This window comes from Myotis daubentonii, chromosome 16 (genome assembly GCF_963259705.1).
Source record: "Myotis daubentonii chromosome 16, mMyoDau2.1, whole genome shotgun sequence".
Classification (NCBI taxonomy): Eukaryota; Metazoa; Chordata; class Mammalia; order Chiroptera; family Vespertilionidae; genus Myotis; species Myotis daubentonii.
Genome location: NC_081855.1, coordinates 4495794 through 4512959, shown reverse-complemented (window position 1 = coordinate 4512959; position 17166 = coordinate 4495794). Strand labels below are relative to the sequence as shown.

Genomic DNA, 17166 nt, shown 5'->3' with positions numbered 1-17166 from the left:
CAGAGCAGGGGGGACAGAGCAGCTGGGGGGACAGAATGGGGGGGAAGAGCAGCTGGGGGGACAGAACGGGGGACAGAACAGGGGGGACAGAGCAGCAGGGGGGACAGAACAGGGGGGCAGAGCAGCTGGGGGGACAGAACAGGGGGGCAGAGCAGCTGGGGGGACAGAACAGGGGGCAGAGCAGCTGGGGGGACAGAAGAGGGGGGACAGAGCAGCAGGGGGGACAGAACAGGGGGGACAGAGCGGGGGGGCACAGAGCAGCAGAGAGTAGAGAGCAGGGGGGACAGAGCAGGAGGGACCATGAAGAGCTGACGAGGCTGGGGAGAGGGCTCTAGGAGGCCGGCCGGAGCGACACAAGGAGCAGGGGTCCTCAGGACGGTTGGCGGCAGACAGGATGCCCCGTGGGGGCAAGAAGGGAAGAGGTGGCTGTGGGGCTGGGAAACAGTGCGATGGTTGCGAGTGGCCTAGGCGGGAGTCTAAGGTTGGACGGAGGCCAAAGTGAGGGGTCTGAGAAAAGGAGGGGAGACCGCGCAGTGGAAGAAGACAAAGGAGGCCCTGTGCTCCTGAGCCGGCCAGCCAGGCCCCGGGGGAGTCTGGAGGAAGGAAGGGCTGGAGAGGGCCTGGCTGGAGCTGCAGCAGACAGCAGTTGGACGCCTGCGAGCCGAGCTCATGGCTCAGCAATGCCCCAGCCCTGCCAGGAGCTGTGGGCCCTGCCGCCTCCTCGCCCACCCCGCAGCCTGGCCCGACACGGGGGCTCTGAAGCTGTCCCCCGTGGACCTCCTCTTCGCAGAACCCAGGCACGCGCACCCTCCCCACCACCCCAGCTCCCCCCGGCAGCGGAGGACACAGGTCACAGGCCAGGAAGGAGAGGGAGAGAAGGAAACCGGCTTCGGGCTGAGCCAGTGAGAGTTAACGTCTGCGGCGTCGGCCCGACAGGCCTAATGAGACCCAGGTGGTCCCCTGGCTCCAGCAGATGCTGGTTCGGCGCCCAGCCGGGGAGAGGGGGCTCTGCAGCTCCAGGGGGTGGGGCCGGGCTGCTGGCGGGGGGCCCAGCACATAACTCGGCGCGGTCGCCGTCTGGGGCAGCAGACACCCAGCCACTCCGAGCTGAACTGGCAGCATGAAGGTACGGGCCCTGGGTGGGGGACTGAGCCCTTTTTTGGAGAGGACCCCAGCCAGAGAGGGGACTGGGACAGCACTGGGGCTCTGGCGGCAGCTTGCTCACCTCCGAGGGCACGGAGCCTGGCTCAGAGCGGGTTTCTGGCGGGGCGGTGTGTGTGTGTGTGTGTGTGTGTGTGTGTGTGTGTGTGTTTGGGGGGGTGCACAAGTGCGCAGAAAGCAGGGGCTCTGCGGTGTCGGAAGGACTGTGTTGAGGACCCTGATTTTCTGCCAACAGGCCCTCCTGGCCCTGCCGCTGCTACTGCTGCTGCTCCCCACTCTCCACTGTGCCCCCCAGGTCCCCTTGATCCGAGGAGATGGTAAGCAGCCCCTTCGCAAATGCAGCCGGGCCCACGGGCGGGCGGGCGGGCGGGAGCGGCTCCGAGCCAGTGTCTGGAGCCGGCCAGCTCTCAGGACTCAGCTCCTGCTCTAAACGGGGCAGGTGGACGAGATGACCTTCGAGCACCCCCGTCTAAGAACTCTTGCAATTTCTTGTGAGAGTACCCTGCCCCTAGGGACAGAGGCAAATTGTGGGGTGCACGGTGTGAGCTCTGCCTTAGTCCCTTCCTCCCCGGCCCCGGCCCCCAGCTCTGGAGAAGTCCTGCCTTCAGCAACCCCTGGACTGCGACGACATCTACAGCCAGGGCTACCAGACCGACGGCGTGTACCTCATCTACCCCGAGGGGCCCAGCGTGCCGGTGCCCGTCTTCTGCGACATGACCACTGAGGGCGGGAAGTGGACGGTGAGTGGGAGGAGGAAAACAGAGGCCCAGTTCTGGTCCCAGCATGTGACCAGGCTGCACCTCCGGGAACCTCAATTTCTTCATCTCTGTCCCCACAGCATAGTTTGTAAGCTGCTGTCAACAGTGAATTCCAGGGGCACGTAATCCCCATAATAACCCTGGGAGGAAGGTTCCTTTTATACAGGAACTGAAGCCCAGAGAGGTGAAGTAACTTACTCAACGTCACACAGCCAACACGGACTCCTACCCTGGCGTCTGACACCGTCCTAACCTCTTCCCAGCACTCAGCAGCTGCTCGAGGGGTGCCAGTGTGCGCCTGCTTTCAGCTCCCTGCTCAGTCCTTGAACAAACCACCTTAGTAGCTCAGGGTCCAGCCCGGGGTGAGGCCCTGTCCACTGGACCTTGAAAACCCAGGCCTGTCATCTCTGCTCCAGGTTTTCCAGAAGCGATTCAATGGCTCAGTGAGTTTCTTCCGGGGCTGGAACGACTACAAGCTGGGCTTCGGCCGTGCAGATGGGGAGTACTGGCTGGGTAAGGCGGGGCCCGGGCAGGCGGGGGGCCCCCTCCCACCCCCGGGCCAGGGCCTGGCTGACCTGCTGCCCCTCCGCAGGGCTGCAGAACCTGCACCTCCTCACGCTGAAGCAGAAGTACGAGCTGCGAGTGGACCTGGAAGACTTTGAGAACAACACGGCCTATGCCAAGTACGCCGACTTCTCCATTGCGCCCAACGCAGTCAGCGCCGAGGAGGACGGCTACTCCCTCTATGTGGCAGGCTTCGAGGACGGCGGGGCAGGTACCCTCCTGGCAGGCGGAGGGGGTGGGGGAAGGCGGGCTGTCCCTGACCCCGGTGGCCCCTCTCCCTTCCTGGCTCCCTGGAGCAGCCACGCCCGCTGCCCGGGAGCAGCTGCTTCTCTTTGTGCAGCTCAGCATCCAGGCTCTGGCTGGGGAAGGGCGCCTCCCCTCCCGTCAGCTCAGCCTCCACAGTCGCCCCTCTTCCCGCCAGGCGACTCCCTGTCTTACCACAGCGGCCAGAAGTTCTCCACCTTCGACCGTGACCAGGACCTCTTCCTGCAGAACTGCGCTGCCCTCTCCTCAGGAGCCTTCTGGTTCCGAAGCTGCCACTTCGCCAACCTCAATGGCTTCTACCTGGGGGGCCCCCATCTCTCCTACGCCAACGGCATCAACTGGGCCCAGTGGAAGGGCTTCTACTACTCCCTCAAGCGCACGGAGATGAAAATACGCCGGGCCTGAGCCCCGGCCCCAAGCCCGGCTCCTGGCTGCTGGCCTCCAGGAGCGCTCCCCTTGCTGGGCTTGCGCCCCCTGCACCCCTCCCCCAGTCAGCTCTGCTTCTCACGGGCTTGATGGCTCTAGACCCAGCTCACCTTCACACCAGGCGTCCACCCGAGCCAGGCCTCTCCCCCTCCACCTGAGGCGAAGCTGCCAACCGGTCCCCAGGCCTCCTCTGCCTCCGCCCAACACCGAGCCAGGAGCGGCTCGCCCAGGCGGCGGGCTGGTGTTCCCCTTCGCCAGCCTCCTTCCCGGCTCAGCTGCCGGGGCGCGCCTGGCGTGATCCGCACCCACAGAGGACGCCAGGCCCCCTGCGTGGCCGCCCGCCATCACACACCCTAGCAACCCCCCTGGCTGTTCTCAGAGCGCCTCACCCTTCGCTTCCTCCCACCAACTCCTTCTCTAGTGGTGAGCACCGTGGGCCCCTCGCCCCATCTATCACCTCAGCGTCTCTGCTTCCTGTCCCGGCCCCCAAGGTGTAGTTCACCACAGCTCCTGCACGCACCCCAAACAGCCACAGCCCGGGCAGGCAGATGAGGCCGGCCACCGGAGCACAGGCGCCGTGGGAGGCGGGAAGCAGGCGGGGGAGGTCTCCGCCTCAGGACGGGCGAGTGGGCTGTGGCGGCTGTATGTGCAACTGCGTCTGTTGGCTCCCAACGTGGGGCCTGGCTCCTCCTTCCCCTTCCTAACAGCACCCGCCCTCCACTCCAAAGACACGCGGAGTTAGCACCAGCGGGAAACCTCTATTTCACAGGCCTCATTTTTATGGCAAAGAGAACGACTAATAAAATCACATAATAAAAATAGAATACTGAGAAGGCTCGCCGGGGAGAGGGTCTCCTGACCCTGTCGTGGCTCGGTGGCTCAGGCGGCTGCTTAAGGCTGTGGGGTGGGTCTCAGCGGAGCCTCAGGATAGTCCCAAGCCAAGCTTCCCTGCCGGGCCTGGGCCTGGGTCCCCTGGCACCCAGGCACACGCTGTGGGCCTCAGGGCTCCTGGAGGTCAGGCAGGTCAGCCAGCAGCATGGGGGAATCCATCTGGATCTCACGCTGCAGAGACTCGATGTCAGAAGGGTTCATGCCGTGGCCCTCGAGCCAGTCAGCCAGCAGGGATGCTGAGAGCGAGGCCGAGTCGGTCTGGCTGCAGGGAAAGGGGAGCAGGGAGAACTGTTACCCGGGCTGGCTCCCCAGCCTGCCCCCCAAGGCACGTTCCTCCTGCACCAGGAACCCAGCTGCGCTCCAGAAGTTCGGTCCAGGCAACTCACCCATCCTGTGGCCCATCCGCCACGCCCATATCGAAAGACTGGTTGAGGAATTCTTCCAGGTCAAAGCCAACGCCATAACCGGCCCCACTGCCCTTTGGCGTGCCCGAGAACGCGGGGGGCAGAGGGTCCTCCACCTGCAGGGGACAATGGCGGGTTACGTCGCAGGCACCACCAGAGCGGACTGCGGTCTGCAGGGAACCCCTGTCCTGATACTGCTCTACACTCCGTCCGGATGCCCGCCATGGGTGCCAGCGCCAGCCTCGACAACCCCTGCGAGCTGGCTGGGCCCCTCTCCAGGCAGGGCCCTTCCTGGGGAGCATCGCATTTACCTCTCAGCCACCTGCTCATCAGCATTAAGTGCCTCCTACGAGCATGGGCATACGTTCAGAGAGAAAGCCTCTGCTGCTCACTTTTCATGGAACAAGACACACCTCCAACAGCAAGGACTTCCCACACCCATTTCCCTGGGCCCAGGTCCAGGGGTCCCCACCGCCAGGCTTCTCTCTCACCTGAGACTTGGACAGCTGCTGGGTCACCAGGTTGACATCGGGTGACTCTGAGGTGGAGGGTTGAGGGGTCCCCCTGGGGTCCGGAGGGGCTGGGCCAGGTGGGAAGTAAGGCAGAACACCCAGGGTGCTGGAACCAGGCATCCCAGGGGGTGGCACAAGCGACTGGGGGGCCAGGAGGCTGGAGGTGGTGGCGGTCTGGAGTGGAGCAGGGCCAGGGCCAGGGCCAGGGCCAGGCCTAGGAGGGCCAGCAGGATGGGGAGCAGGGCGAGCGGCTGGGCAGGCCGGCTGTGGTGTAGGACCAGGGGTGGCGCCTGCAGGTGGTGGGGGTCCCGTGGGCTGGGCTACAGAGCCAGCAGGGCTGGTGGGCCGGGCCGGAGGTGTTGTTACTGTGGCCGGGGCTGGTGCAGGGGTGGGGGCTGGGGGCTGGGCCATCCGAGTCCAGCGCTCCAGCAGGCTGCGATCATTGTCACTCAGCACCAGCCCAGCCAGGGGATCGGTGGAGGGGCCCCCAGAGGCCCCAGTCCCTCGCTCCTTGCGCTCCCGCTCCTGCCGCCGCTTTTCCCGCTCCTTTGCTCGCTCCTGCCTCCGCCGCCGCTTTTCCTCCCGCTCGCGCTGGCGCTCCTGGGCGGTCACTGGCTTCCGAGGCTCCGGTGCTTCTAGGGGGGCGCTGGGCCCGTCTGCAGGGAAGTTGAACAGGGGGAAGGTAAGAGCCTGTGGCCCTGTGCAAGCCCAGAGTCCCTCTCCTGCCACCCCACTCCCCAGTCAGCAGCTGCTTCTGGAAGGCACCTCTGAGCCGGCTCCGCAAGGACTTGAGCAGGGCAGCTTTGAGGGCTGCCTTGGTGTTGTCGGAGATGGCACCCTCCCTCTTTGGAGGGGCTGGTTCGCTGGCCAACGCGGGGGGTGGCTGCAGGGTCATATCAATGGTGTCAGGTGCAGGGCAAGGGCACGGCAGTGGAGCTGGTGGAGGTGACTCCATGGCACAGTCCCCACTGGGAGCCCAGGAACTGGGCATCTCAATGTCGGGGCAGCTGGGCTCACTGGCCACAGGCTGCAGAGAGGGCTGGAAGCGTATCTGCTGGCGGATGCCCTCGCGCCTGGCGTGGAAGTCCTCAATCTCGGCCACAATGGCCTCCTTAATCCGCTCCCGGGTGAGGGCTTCCCGGTCAAAGGCGAAGTCAAAGGGTGGGGCACAGTCAGGCTCATCATCAGGGTCATGGTACTTGGCCAGGAAGGGGTGGCGAAGGGCAGCAGCTGCTGACATGCGGGCACTGGGCTCAAAACGCAGCATTCGCCCCAGCAGTGAGAGGGCCTGGCGGTCAGCCCCTGGGTACACTGTCTCCCAGGGCACAGGCTGGCGTGGCGGCAGACTCTGGATATATGCCCGTACCCTTTCAGCCCCTACAGCCTGAATCACAGCTGGCGATGGGGTACCCAACACCGTCATGATCAGCTGCAGCTGGTGCACATAGTTTTTGCCTGGGAAGAGCTGGCGCCTGGCCAGCATCTCACCAAAGATGCAGCCCACGGACCACAGGTCAATAGCCTGCGTGTACTCATGCAGCGACAGCATGAGCTCCGGGGCACGGTACCAGCGCGTGGCCACGTATTCGGTCATGAAGTACTGATGCTCAGCAGGCGAGGTGCACAGGCCCCGTGCCATGCCGAAGTCACCGATCTTGAGCTCACAGTTCTCATTCACCAACAAGTTAGAGGGCTTGAGGTCACGGTGGATGACCTGAGCTGAGTGCATGTACTTGAGGCCCCGTAGCAGCTGGTACAGGAAGTAGCGCACGTGCTCCAGTGTGAGCGGCTGCGAAGAGTGGATGATCTGGTGCAGGTCGCTCTCCATCAGGTCCAGGACCACGTAACTAGAAGGGGCAGGGAAGAGCCATGGCTGTCTTGCCCACACTCCAGCCCCAGCCTCACATGCCCTCCTGACTGCAGACATGTAATGGGGCCAACAGCATGGTATAAAGATCCTAGAGTCTCTACAGCTTTTCCATGAACTTAAGTGAAGTTAGATCCCTTTCTCTCCAGACCTATTTCCCCATGAGAAGGTGAGGTTAGACTAAACCAGGGTTGGCCAAGAGTTTTCGTTTAGCAGCCATCTCTATTATTTGGGAGTGGCTGCTGGAAAGACTATGATGAAAACTGTGGTATCTTGTCCATTTTCTGTAGGAACGTGTTCTGTGATTGACTAGTGATGTCTACTGTGGGAAAAGGAGGGTGTGGTTATAGTAGAGTGTCCTACATTCGCCATCACATATTCTGAGAGTCTATAAAATTGTAGCACTTGTACTCTTCCCGAGGAATCACAGCTGTCCCTGGGAATGCCCTAAGGCAGTGGTTCTCAACCTTCCTAATGCCACGACCCCTTAATACAGTTCCTCATGTTGTGGTGACCCCCAACCATAAAATTGTTTTCGTTGCTACTTCATAACTGTGATGTTGCTACTGTTATGCATCGTCATGTAAGTATCTGATATGCAGGATGTATTTTCATTGTTACAAATTGAACATAATTAAAGCATAGTGATTAATCACAAAACATAAGTAATTATTTATGTGTTTTCCGATGATCTTAGGTGACCCCTGTGAAAGGGTCTTTCGACCCCCAAAGAGGTCGCGGCCCACAGGTTGAGAACCGCTGCCCTAAGGGAACACGGGTCCTGGAACCGTGGGAATTTTCCGGCCTGCCTTACAGAGGTTCAGCTGTCCTTCCAGAACGGTGGCAACCCGCTCCCAGCCTTCAGAAAACATCCCAGTCCAGCCTCCTCCCCCAACACCCTCCTTACACAGAGGTGAACTCGCCATAGGGCACGGTGGGCCTCAGGATGTCCTTGATGGCGATGATGTTGTCGTGCTTGAAGTGCTTCAGGATCTTCAGCTCCCTGAGGGTCCGCTTGGCATTAGTCACCACATCAAACGCATTGGGGATCTTCTTAATGGCCACCTGCTGGCCTGGGAGCGGAGGAAAGGCAGCTACTGTAAGGTCCCTGGGGCAGCTGCCGGGGCACAAGGCCGCCTTCAACACCTCCCATCCAGGACGCAAACAACAGCAGCTCCCGCCTCCCGACTAACAGCAGCTGCTGTATACTGGGCACCTACTAGTGCCAAGCCCTGTGCTAAGCACTTTACAGACATGATCAGGTCCTCCCTTCTCATCCACCAGCTGAGACAGTTACTAACGGCTCAACCTTAGATGAGGAAATCTCATCTCAGTAATTTACTGGGGGTGGCATAGCTAGTGAGCGGTAGTCTAGACTTCGTAATGCCTGCTCATTCTACCTGCCTACCTCCGCCCAGCACAGGATCTCCAACCGGGTCCAATCGGCGTTTTTCTAAGGAGGAAGTCGGCTGATGTGCTGGCAAAACCGTCATGGCGGGTCTCTGAGACCCGTGCCCAACAGAGCCTGGCGCCCAGAGGGCACCCACCCCATGTGTGACTTAAACCAGAATCTGCGCCCCAGCCTTCCCTCCTGGCTGTCTGGGGCGGGCAGCTTCTCGCCCACCGGAGGCGGTGTCCACACCTGGCACAGGACACCTGGGGCCGCTCACCGGTCAGGCGGCGGCGTGCGGAGGACACCACCCCGTAGGCGCCGTTGCCGATGGTCTCGATGATCTCGTACTCGTCCCCCACGTCAAAGGTCACGTCCAAGGAGCGCGCTTTCAGCAGGGCCAGGTTCTTGGCCGCTACGGAGGCGGCGGTGCCGGCGGGCTCCGCCTTCACTGGCCCGGGGGGCTCCCCAGAGCCGTCCTCGCCGTCTTCCTCCTTCAGGGGCTCGGCCATGGCGCCTGCGTGGAAACGCTGGTGAGGGGAGGCCCGCCCGCCAGGACCTCCCTCAGTTTCCCCTCTGAGGCTGGGGGGCAGGACCAGGGAACTTCCAAGTTCCCTAAGCCGATGGAGACCGGGTAGGAGGCACAGAGGGTGGCTGGCACGTGGGAGACGTCCACACCGAGTCTCGGAGCTCGGAGCTCGGAGCTCCGGGCTCGGGGCTCCGGGCTCGGGGCTCAGGTCCGGTGAACGGAGGGTCGGGTGGGGGAGGCGCCCGAGGCGCGGTCCAGGAAGAAAGGGAGGGGCGGGGCACCGGCTGTCCCCGGCTTACACTCACCGCTCGCGCCTCGCCGACGCCCCTCGGGCTCTCGGAGGTCCCCGCGGGTCCCCGGCCTCCGGCCCAGTGGAGGGGACCCCAAAATCTCACTCGTTCAAGGCCGCCGCCACCACCTCAACGTCGCGCTTTGCCCCTCGGGGCCCTCCGCCCCGCCTCCCAAGACCACGCTCCCTCCAGCCTCTGGCCAATCGCCGGGGGGTTCTGCGGATTTCCCACCCCCTCTGTTTGCTTCGCCCAATACGAGCCCACCGACCGAGGAAGCCACGCCCCCTCCCCACCCCTCCGCGCGCCGCTGTCCAGCTCCCCGGCGGACGCCGCCCAGTGTGCGCTCGGCTCTCGCGGGGGTGTTCTCGGCGGGCGGCCCCGGCGCATGCGCGTCGGCAGCCCCGGCCCTGCCGAAAGGGAGGCCACGCCCCGTGCGCGCGCGGGACCCGATCAGCCCGGCGCCGAGCCGGGGGCCGCGGGCCTGGGGACCCCCGAGCAGCTGAGACACCGGGCTGTCCCGGGGGCCGGCTCGCGAAACCCCCTCTGGCAGGCCCGTCTCCGTCGTCAGTCCCGTCGCTCGGGGATAGTGCCCGCCATTTCCCCGTCTTCCGGGGCGCTGGCTCCGGGACACAGCATCCATCCCACAGAGGGGACCCGTCACGGCCGCGCAGCTTCCCGGGCCTCGGGATTCTAGAGCGTCCAGCCCGAGGCCGCCGCGAACTCCGGGGCTGGTCTTCCTCACGGTCCCGGCGTCGCTGGGCCTCGGCTGCCCTCCAGCCTCTGGGCGTCCCCGCGGCGGCGGCTCTGTCCCACGGCCGCGGGCTCTGCGGGCGGCGGCGAGCGGAGGGGCGTGGGCGGGGCCATGGCGCCCGGAGCCCGAGCGGGCAGAGCCCCGGCAGCCCGGGTGCCCGAGCCCCGCCCCGCGCGCGGCAGTTCCCGGGTCACAGCAGATGCTGAGCTGCGCTGGCGGCGGCGGGACCGGAGGGGAGGCGCTCGGCGAGCGTCGGGGCCCCGAGGAGGAGGGTTCGGAGCGCGGGGTTTCGCCCGGTGGAAGCGGGGCAGGCGGGGCAGGGGGGAGTCTGGCGGCGCACGCAGCTTGGGGTCTGGCTTCGCCCGGAGTCGGGGCGCGCTGGGCCCCATGTCCGCGGCCCTGGGTCTCCTCGGGTGCACGCAGGGCGGAGAGCGGGTCCGGACCGGATGAGTTCGGTGAGCCTGTAGCTACATTTTCCAAATGGTGTTGTTATGTCCCCCACCATGGTGTTTTTTAAAACCTTTTATTAAAACAGACAGAACGTTCCACTAATTTTCACAGACTTAATATGCCAGTGTATTGAATTCAGATGAAAGAAAAACGCATTTAAAAACCACACACATTACCAGCTCTTGGCAGACCCTTCCCTCTCCCGGTGGTGACAGTGTTATCCGGGGAAAGCGTGGATGTGGGAGTGGGCTCCTGCTTCCAGGGTGCCGCGGTGGGATGAGCTGTGGTAGGAGCTGTATTTCTGTGGAATTGCAGCCTAGGCTTGCACAGTCCCATCGCCCTCATCTAATCCTGGAGGACGTGCCTGCAGCTGGGATGCAGAGCGAGAAGCAAAGCCAGCGTCCAGGCTCCTTTCCTGGGGAGCTGGTCCCAGCAGGCTGGTTGCCGTCCAGGAGTCCTTTGTGGTGGCCACGTGACTCCGGGCCATGTGGACTCATGCGGGGGAGCCAAGAGGGCGCCAGAAGCCACGAGGGCGAGAGCACAAGAGGGAAAACTCCTTGTTTAGGAGATTAAATATCTCTCAGCCCGCTCAGTGTGGCTCAGTGGTTGGGCATCGACCTATGAACCAGGAGATCACCAGTCTGAGCACATGCCTGGGTTATGGGCTCAACCCCCAGTAGGAAGCGTGCAGAAGGCAGCTGATCAATGATTCTCTCTCATTATTGATGTTTCTATCTCTCCCTTCCTCTGTGAAATAAATAAAAATAAACCTCTCAAATCATCCTGAGCTTGCAGTGGCCACACCTACTCTGGCCAGTGACCTGCTCCCGGTGTGACTGACAAACAAGTACCTTCTGTCACCCAGACTTCACTGGGCTTGCGTCTGTTCCGGCCTGTCCAGTCCCTCCCGCAGCGATCTGCAGGGGGAATAGACCAATAGACCGTGCTTCCTGGCAAAGCTGCACCAGTGGGTGCCCATATTTGGCCTCCCCCACTCCTTTCCTGTGATTAGTAACTATGTTGAATTACAATGTTATCAATAGTTTTTAACTCTTCCATACCTTTTTTTTTTTTTGCATTGAATTTTAAGAGTTTTATTGGGATACATACATTGTCATAGAAAAGTAGATGCTACATTTTTAAAAACTCAACATTAGAAAATATATTTAGGAGTACTAGCCAGTATCAGTATTAGAACAAATAGGTATCTAGTATTTAGATCCATAAAGATCAGTCCTAGCTCAGTGGATAGAGCGTCAGTCTGCGGACTGAAGGGTACTGGGTTGGATTCCAGTCAGAGGCACATGCCCGGGCTGCAGGCTCGATCCCTGGTAGGGGGCGTGCAGGAGGCAGCCACTCAGTGATTCTCATCATTGATGTTTCTATCTCTTCCTCTCTGAAATTAATAATAACATTTTTATTTTTTATTTTTTTGAAAAAAGATCATATGGGCCTCCTGAGTTAAGGTTGAGCTACAGTGGAACCTCAGTTCTCAAATTTAATTCGTTCCAGAAGGCTGTTCGAGAAGCGATTTGTTTAAAAATCGAATCATTTTTTTCCCATTAGAAGTAATATAAATTGAATCAATCCGTTCCAGACCCCAAATGATTCCGATTTAATCTTTCTTATATATAGTGCATGTCTAATGTGCTGTTAAATCTGTAAACAAACACTTATTAAACTTGTTGGACCACCCCTACTAGCCTTAAACAAATTTTTAATATAAATCTGCTTCTGAAATGCTGTCGCCGGCTGCTTTTCGTTTATCCAGCCACCATCAGCTTTTCTGCCTGTCCCCTTGGCTGTGATGTTTTGGGGAGCACTTCCGCATCCTCGGCAACATTAGTGCTCTTGGTTGACTCTCTATGTTTTAATTGTGCTAACCATTCTCCTTTGTTTGTTGCCTGATGGACGCTTTGGGTCCTGCGGAGGTGTCAGCATGAAAGGGTTGTCAGGTCCACAGCAAGTTTTGGCCCACAACCAAGACACTTTTTCTGTGAACAACTTGGCTGAGAGCCGAATTGTTCCAGATGGGAGGCCTTCGAGAAACGAGGTTTGATTGTATAAAATTTGTTACTGATTTTCCTGACAGCGTAGCAAAAAGCCAAATTACCAGTTACATGATGGAACAGGAAGAATCCATCCTTGTGGGTGTGAGAACAGTCGGGAGCCGGAAACCAGGATCACAGGCTTTATTAGGGGAAGGAGACCTGCGGGCTGCCTCGCAAGGGGAGAGCAGCAACCCCTGCAGAGGTGAGCACGCCTTTTGAGGGGCGGAATGGGAAGGAATGGGGGCTCAGTGTACTCGGCGCGAGCTGATTGGTGGCTTAGTGTGTGGTCCGTACAGGAGCAGGGGCTTAGGGTATCTGGCAGGTGTGGATTGTTGGTCCAGTGTATAGTCCATATAAGGTACATGGTTAGTCACGCAAGTATTTCCGGACTGCCGGTTACGCCGTACTCCGCCCACCAGTTGGGGGGAAGGGAGGATCTCTCAGTGGGAAGTGAACGTTTTGTATCACTGAGGCCTGAAAAGAACGTCTGATGGCTTTTCCATAGGTGATACCGATGATCTCCCTAACGGTGAAATGTGTGCCACACGGCCTGTGGTGCCCTCCAGCGTAAGCAGAGGTGTACAAAGGGGGACACATAAGCACGTCTTTCAGGAAACTAAGTGGACAGCTATGTGATGGTTCTGTTAGATCCAGGAATAAAACATAAAATATCGGAAGAAACTTAAAAACTGTATGTATGCTTTAAATTCTTCCCTATAAGTATGTCAGCGAGGCTATTTATACAAGTTACAGACTTCAGCATTCTTCTGGCAAAACTTGCTGATTCTCGTTTACTTTCCAACCCATCATGAGCGGCTCTGCTCTACCCCCACCGGGCCCGACTCCTGGAAAAGTCATCAGTTACTTGACTATATTCAAACCCAGTGGACATTCTTCTGTCGTCGGCTCACTGAGGTCTGCTGCATGTGCCACACCCGACCGCTTCTTAGGAAGAAACGTTACACGTGGTTCAAAGGCTTAAGTGAAAAACCTTGGTCCCACCCTAGGGGCCACTTTTATAATTTCTTACTGGAAGTAAGAAACAAGCGATATAAATTCAACAAAGCAAATACTAATACACATTCTTACCCACCTCCCCTTTAATATATACAAGGTAGCATTTTACATACTTTTTCTGAAGGTCATTAGGTATCAGTAACCAGAGAGGTCTCTCATACTTTTATTTTATTTTTTTTAATTGATTTCAGAGAGGAAGGGAGAGGGAGAGAGAGAGAAACATCAGTAACGAGAGAGAATCATGGATCGGCTGCCACTTGCACGCCCCATACTGGGGATCGAGCCCACACCCCAGGAACGTGCCCTGACCGGGAATCGAACTGTGACCTCCTGGCTCATAGGTGGCTGCTCGGCCACGGAGCCACGCCGGCCGGCCTTATTCTTTTTTATAAGAGGTGTTTTCAGAAATCATTCACATGCCCTGAAACATTGATAATGTGTAATTCAGTGTTTTATAGTATGTTGACGCTTGTGCAACCATCACCACTACACAGTTTGAAAACATTTTCAGATCCCACAAAGAAACTGTTCATAATCACTGCTTGTTTCCCCTCACCGTCCCTGGCAACCACGACGTGGTGGGCAGGCCACTGTTAGTCTGCAGGGGGCGGTAGGGCTTCCCTGCTTCCCTCAGCTGGCTCTCCTGCTCCAGCTCCTGGTGCCACCTATGCGGCAGGGTGGCCTGCGGACTAGCAGACAGGATGCTCCTTTCCGAGAAGGGGGCCGGTTTAACAGATGAATCTGCAGCCGACCTGTCTGTTCTCAATGGGAGCATCTTAGCACCACTGTAACAGGTGGCGAGGGGAGTCTGGCAACAAGAACTCCCTCTGTGAGACCTTAGACCTCACCTAGAGGTAGCGGCTGAGCTGCGACCCCCTCAGCGTAGGCAAGCCACGGCCCCCTGGGAACCTCTGTGCTCTGCCAGGTGAGGGCAGTGAGCTCTTGCCCCGTCATGCAGGAAGAGTCTTTAGGGAGCTGGTCTAAATTATAACTGGCTCTAGGCCTGACCTGAACGTGGATCCTGCTATTAACCACACAAACGGCAGCGGCTGGGAGTGGGCAGGACTCAGCAGGCTGGAGGGAGCGGTGGGGGTGGGAGCATGGCATGCCTGGCGACTTATTCTCCTACCTTCAACCTGGAGTGATCAGTTAAGATGCATCAGGCTGCAAGTAACGGAAACGCACCAACCTAGCTTAAACACGCGTGGCGACTTCTTTTTCTTTCATCATAAGAATTCCAGGGCACTTTGTTGGCCCTGGTTTTGCTGCTCAGTAATGCTTGTCGGGGACCAAGGCGCTGTCTTTCCGCATTGCCGGTACCCGCTGACAGCTGGCCTCTTAACTCAGGGCTGCAAGATGGCTGCTGCCCTCCAGCCGTCAGATTCATGCTGCAACACAATAAAGGAGGGAGGCTGCTATATCTGTCCTGTCATCACAAGAGCAAACGCCTTCCTGGTAGCCCCCAGCAGACATGCACTGACATCTCCTTAGAACTGTCACCTGGCCACCACCAGCTGCCAGGGAGGCCCAGAAGTAGAGTGCTCAGATTGGTACATTGTGGGAAGCACGGGTCTTGGTTGGAATGTCGGTGAGGAGGATTCTCCGAGAGGTCAGGGTCTCTGGGGAACCTTGCCAAAGGCAGCAGCCCCTACCTTGACTTTTCCAAACAAGTCCAATCCCCCGATCCCCCGGGGTATTTTGCTAGAATCTCTATTTTTAGTCTTTAAAGACCCGACCTTGTAGAAGCATATACAATGCTTTCTCAAGGATGCTTATCCTGCTGATTGTATCTAGAGATTAATTTGAGTTTAAGCTCTTAGGACAGTAAAAGCCAAAGGAGGCAGGTGAACAGGGTTGCTTTTTACTTCTACAGTAAAACAGTCCCTTAGCCTCTCTTTCACAGAAGCGTGTGTGAGAGCAAGCTGTTCAGCCGTTGCTCAGGGTCTGCCGGTCAGCCCGGCAGTCCGTTGTCCCCCAAATCGAGGTTTGTTAGGAAGGAATGCGTGGAGAACAGATATTGAATAACTAAAAGACAAAGCCAGAGCTACTGGTCAGGAGGGCAGGTGGGAGGTGCCCTCGTGCCCAAGACCAAGAGAAGCAGGCCCCTTCTAGGCGACCCTGAAGGCTGGCAGCCTGTGGGAGATTCCCCAACCCAGCGTCCATCTTCTCCCCAGTGCAACCACCTCCTCATCTCGCCCTGCCCTGGGGGCTCCCATGCTCTTTCTAAAAGGTGGCAGGCGCCCAGGCTTCACTTAGTCCAGAGCCTAGTGTCTCCCAGGTGACAAGCAGGATGGCCACAGGTGTGTGTGAGGCAGGCGCTGGCTGGCAGCTTCAGCCTGCCCCTCTGCTCTGTGACACAGTCACACCACAGAGCTCACATGCACACAGTCCACCTTGGTTCACAGGAACAAGGACATGCTTTTATCCACACGGTGCACAAAATACAGGAGCATAACTCTGCACACATGTGCACATGCACAGGGAATCAGGGATGCACAGCTCACACGCAGGTTTGCACACACATGCACAGAGGTTTGCACCCAGGAACAGTGCACAGGGACACATGCAGATAGAACACACACACACACACACACACACACACAACCTTTCCTCCCCTCCATTGCTTCTACTTGGCCTGCTTTTGCCTCAGCACATGGAGTGCCCAGAACAGCCTTTCTCCCCACAGTCCTGAGGGAAAGAGGGAGGAATGGGGAAGTGCCTTCCCCACAGGAGACTGCTGGTCTGATCAAATAACTGAATGATACCCCGCCCCCTGGGAACTGACCTTTCGGCCACTTCACAATGGACATTCCACTTGCTGAGACCACATTCCACTTCTAAGATCATTATCTTTCCCCCTGGAGTTTCCCAGAATCCGGACCGTACAGAGAATTCTCCGCCCAGAAAAAGTCCACTAGAGCAGTGGTCGGCAAACAGCGGCTCGCGAGCCACATGCGGCTCTTTGGCCCCTTGACTGTGGCTCTTCCACAAAATACCGACTTCTGCGCATGGGCCACGAAGTTTCAGTCGCACTGTATGTGCGCGCCTGTAAGTGGTATTTTGTGGAAGAGCCACAGTCAAGGGGCCAAAGAGCTGCATGTGGCTCGCGAGCCGCTGTTTGCCGACCACGGGTCTAGAGTTCTTTTAAAACCGCCGACTCTGGCCCTAGCTGGTTTGGCTCAGTGGATAGAGCGTCAGACTGCGGACCAAAGGGTCCCAGGTTTGATTCCCCTGGGCTTGATCCCAGTTGGGGTTGTACAGGAGGGAGCCGATCGTGATTCTCATTATTGATGTTTCTATCTCTCTCCCTCTCTCTTCCTCTGAAATCAGTAACAATATATTTAAAAAGCAAAAACCTCTGAGTCTGTCTTTGGGGGCCGTGCCTTTTTGAGGCTCAGCCCATGTGGAATCCAGGTGGCCTAATAAAGTGAAAATCCCTTACCCCTTTGGCCTTGTGCATTCCTCCTTTGGTGTCCCTGACAGACTGTGGTGGCACTGCTTCACCCGGAGACACCAGGGCCTGCTGAGCGAGGCGGAGCTTCCTGTATAAACCCCCAGGGCCCCCTTGAGCCCCCTCCAAACATGCACTCAGACTAGCTGGGTTGCCCACTTGTGCTTTATGCCAAGTGTATTTTTTTTTACTTTTTCTTTAAAAAATGTCTTTATTGTTGAGTATTACAGATGCCCCCCTTTTCTCACCCAACTCTCCCCCGCACCTGGTTCCTGCCAGGTCTTCACCACCCTGCTGTCTGTCCCTGGCTTCCAGAGGCCTGTGTGGGTGGCTGAGTCTATAGGCCAGCGGTTCTCAACCGGTGGGTCGCGACCCCTTTGGCGGTGAACG

At 58.7% G+C, this 17166-nt stretch overlaps 2 protein-coding genes across 6 annotated transcripts; one reads left to right on the top strand and one right to left on the bottom strand.

Annotated features, from left to right (window-relative positions):
- The first annotated feature begins 665 nt into the window (after positions 1-665).
- Positions 666-3997, top strand: MFAP4 (microfibril associated protein 4). Of its 2 annotated transcripts, none has more exons than XM_059668441.1 (6): positions 666-914; positions 1397-1478; positions 1747-1901; positions 2336-2432; positions 2512-2694; positions 2905-3997. In XM_059668441.1, exons 1-6 carry the CDS (start codon positions 681-683, stop codon positions 3150-3152), a joined length of 999 nt encoding a protein of 332 aa, XP_059524424.1. In that variant the 5' UTR covers positions 666-680; the 3' UTR covers positions 3153-3997. The 2 variants fall into 2 exon arrangements, with proteins under 2 accessions (XP_059524424.1, XP_059524425.1); XM_059668442.1 differs by lacking the exon at positions 666-914 and adding an exon at positions 985-1126.
- Positions 3933-9297, bottom strand: MAPK7 (mitogen-activated protein kinase 7). Of its 4 annotated transcripts, XM_059668437.1 has the most exons (7): positions 9072-9293; positions 8518-8754; positions 7755-7920; positions 5746-6827; positions 4960-5636; positions 4451-4584; positions 3933-4326 (listed from the first exon to the last, which is right to left on the bottom strand). In XM_059668437.1, the coding sequence occupies exons 2-7, from the start codon at positions 8747-8749 to the stop codon at positions 4173-4175; spliced, it is 2445 nt and encodes an 814-aa protein (XP_059524420.1). In that variant the 5' UTR covers positions 8750-8754; positions 9072-9293; the 3' UTR covers positions 3933-4172. The 4 variants fall into 4 exon arrangements, with proteins under 4 accessions (XP_059524420.1, XP_059524421.1, XP_059524422.1 ...); XM_059668438.1 differs by lacking the exon at positions 4451-4584 and having other exon boundaries at positions 9072-9297; XM_059668439.1 differs by lacking the exon at positions 9072-9293 and having other exon boundaries at positions 8490-8623.
- Between the last annotated feature and the right edge of the window lie 7869 nt (positions 9298-17166).

What these genes read in the sequence shown, in the direction of transcription:
- MFAP4 (XM_059668441.1), top strand. Translation starts at nt 681, where the DNA reads ATGCCCCAGCCCTGCCAGGAGCTGTGGGCCCTGCCGCCTCCTCGCCCA. An exon ending in AGATGGGGAGTACTGGCTGG is followed by an intron (nt 2,433 to 2,511) that starts GTAAGGCGGGGC and finishes GCCCCTCCGCAG; the next exon opens with GGCTGCAGAACCTGCACCTC. An exon ending in CTTCGAGGACGGCGGGGCAG is followed by an intron (nt 2,695 to 2,904) that starts GTACCCTCCTGG and finishes TCTTCCCGCCAG; the next exon opens with GCGACTCCCTGTCTTACCAC.
- MAPK7 (XM_059668437.1), bottom strand. Translation starts at nt 8,749, where the DNA reads ATGGCCGAGCCCCTGAAGGAGGAAGACGGCGAGGACGGCTCTGGGGAG. An exon ending in TATGGCGAGTTCACCTCTGT is followed by an intron (nt 6,828 to 7,754) that starts GTAAGGAGGGTG and finishes TGCCCCTTCTAG; the next exon opens with TTACGTGGTCCTGGACCTGA. An exon ending in AGCAGCTGTCCAAGTCTCAG is followed by an intron (nt 4,585 to 4,959) that starts GTGAGAGAGAAG and finishes TGTCCCCTGCAG; the next exon opens with GTGGAGGACCCTCTGCCCCC.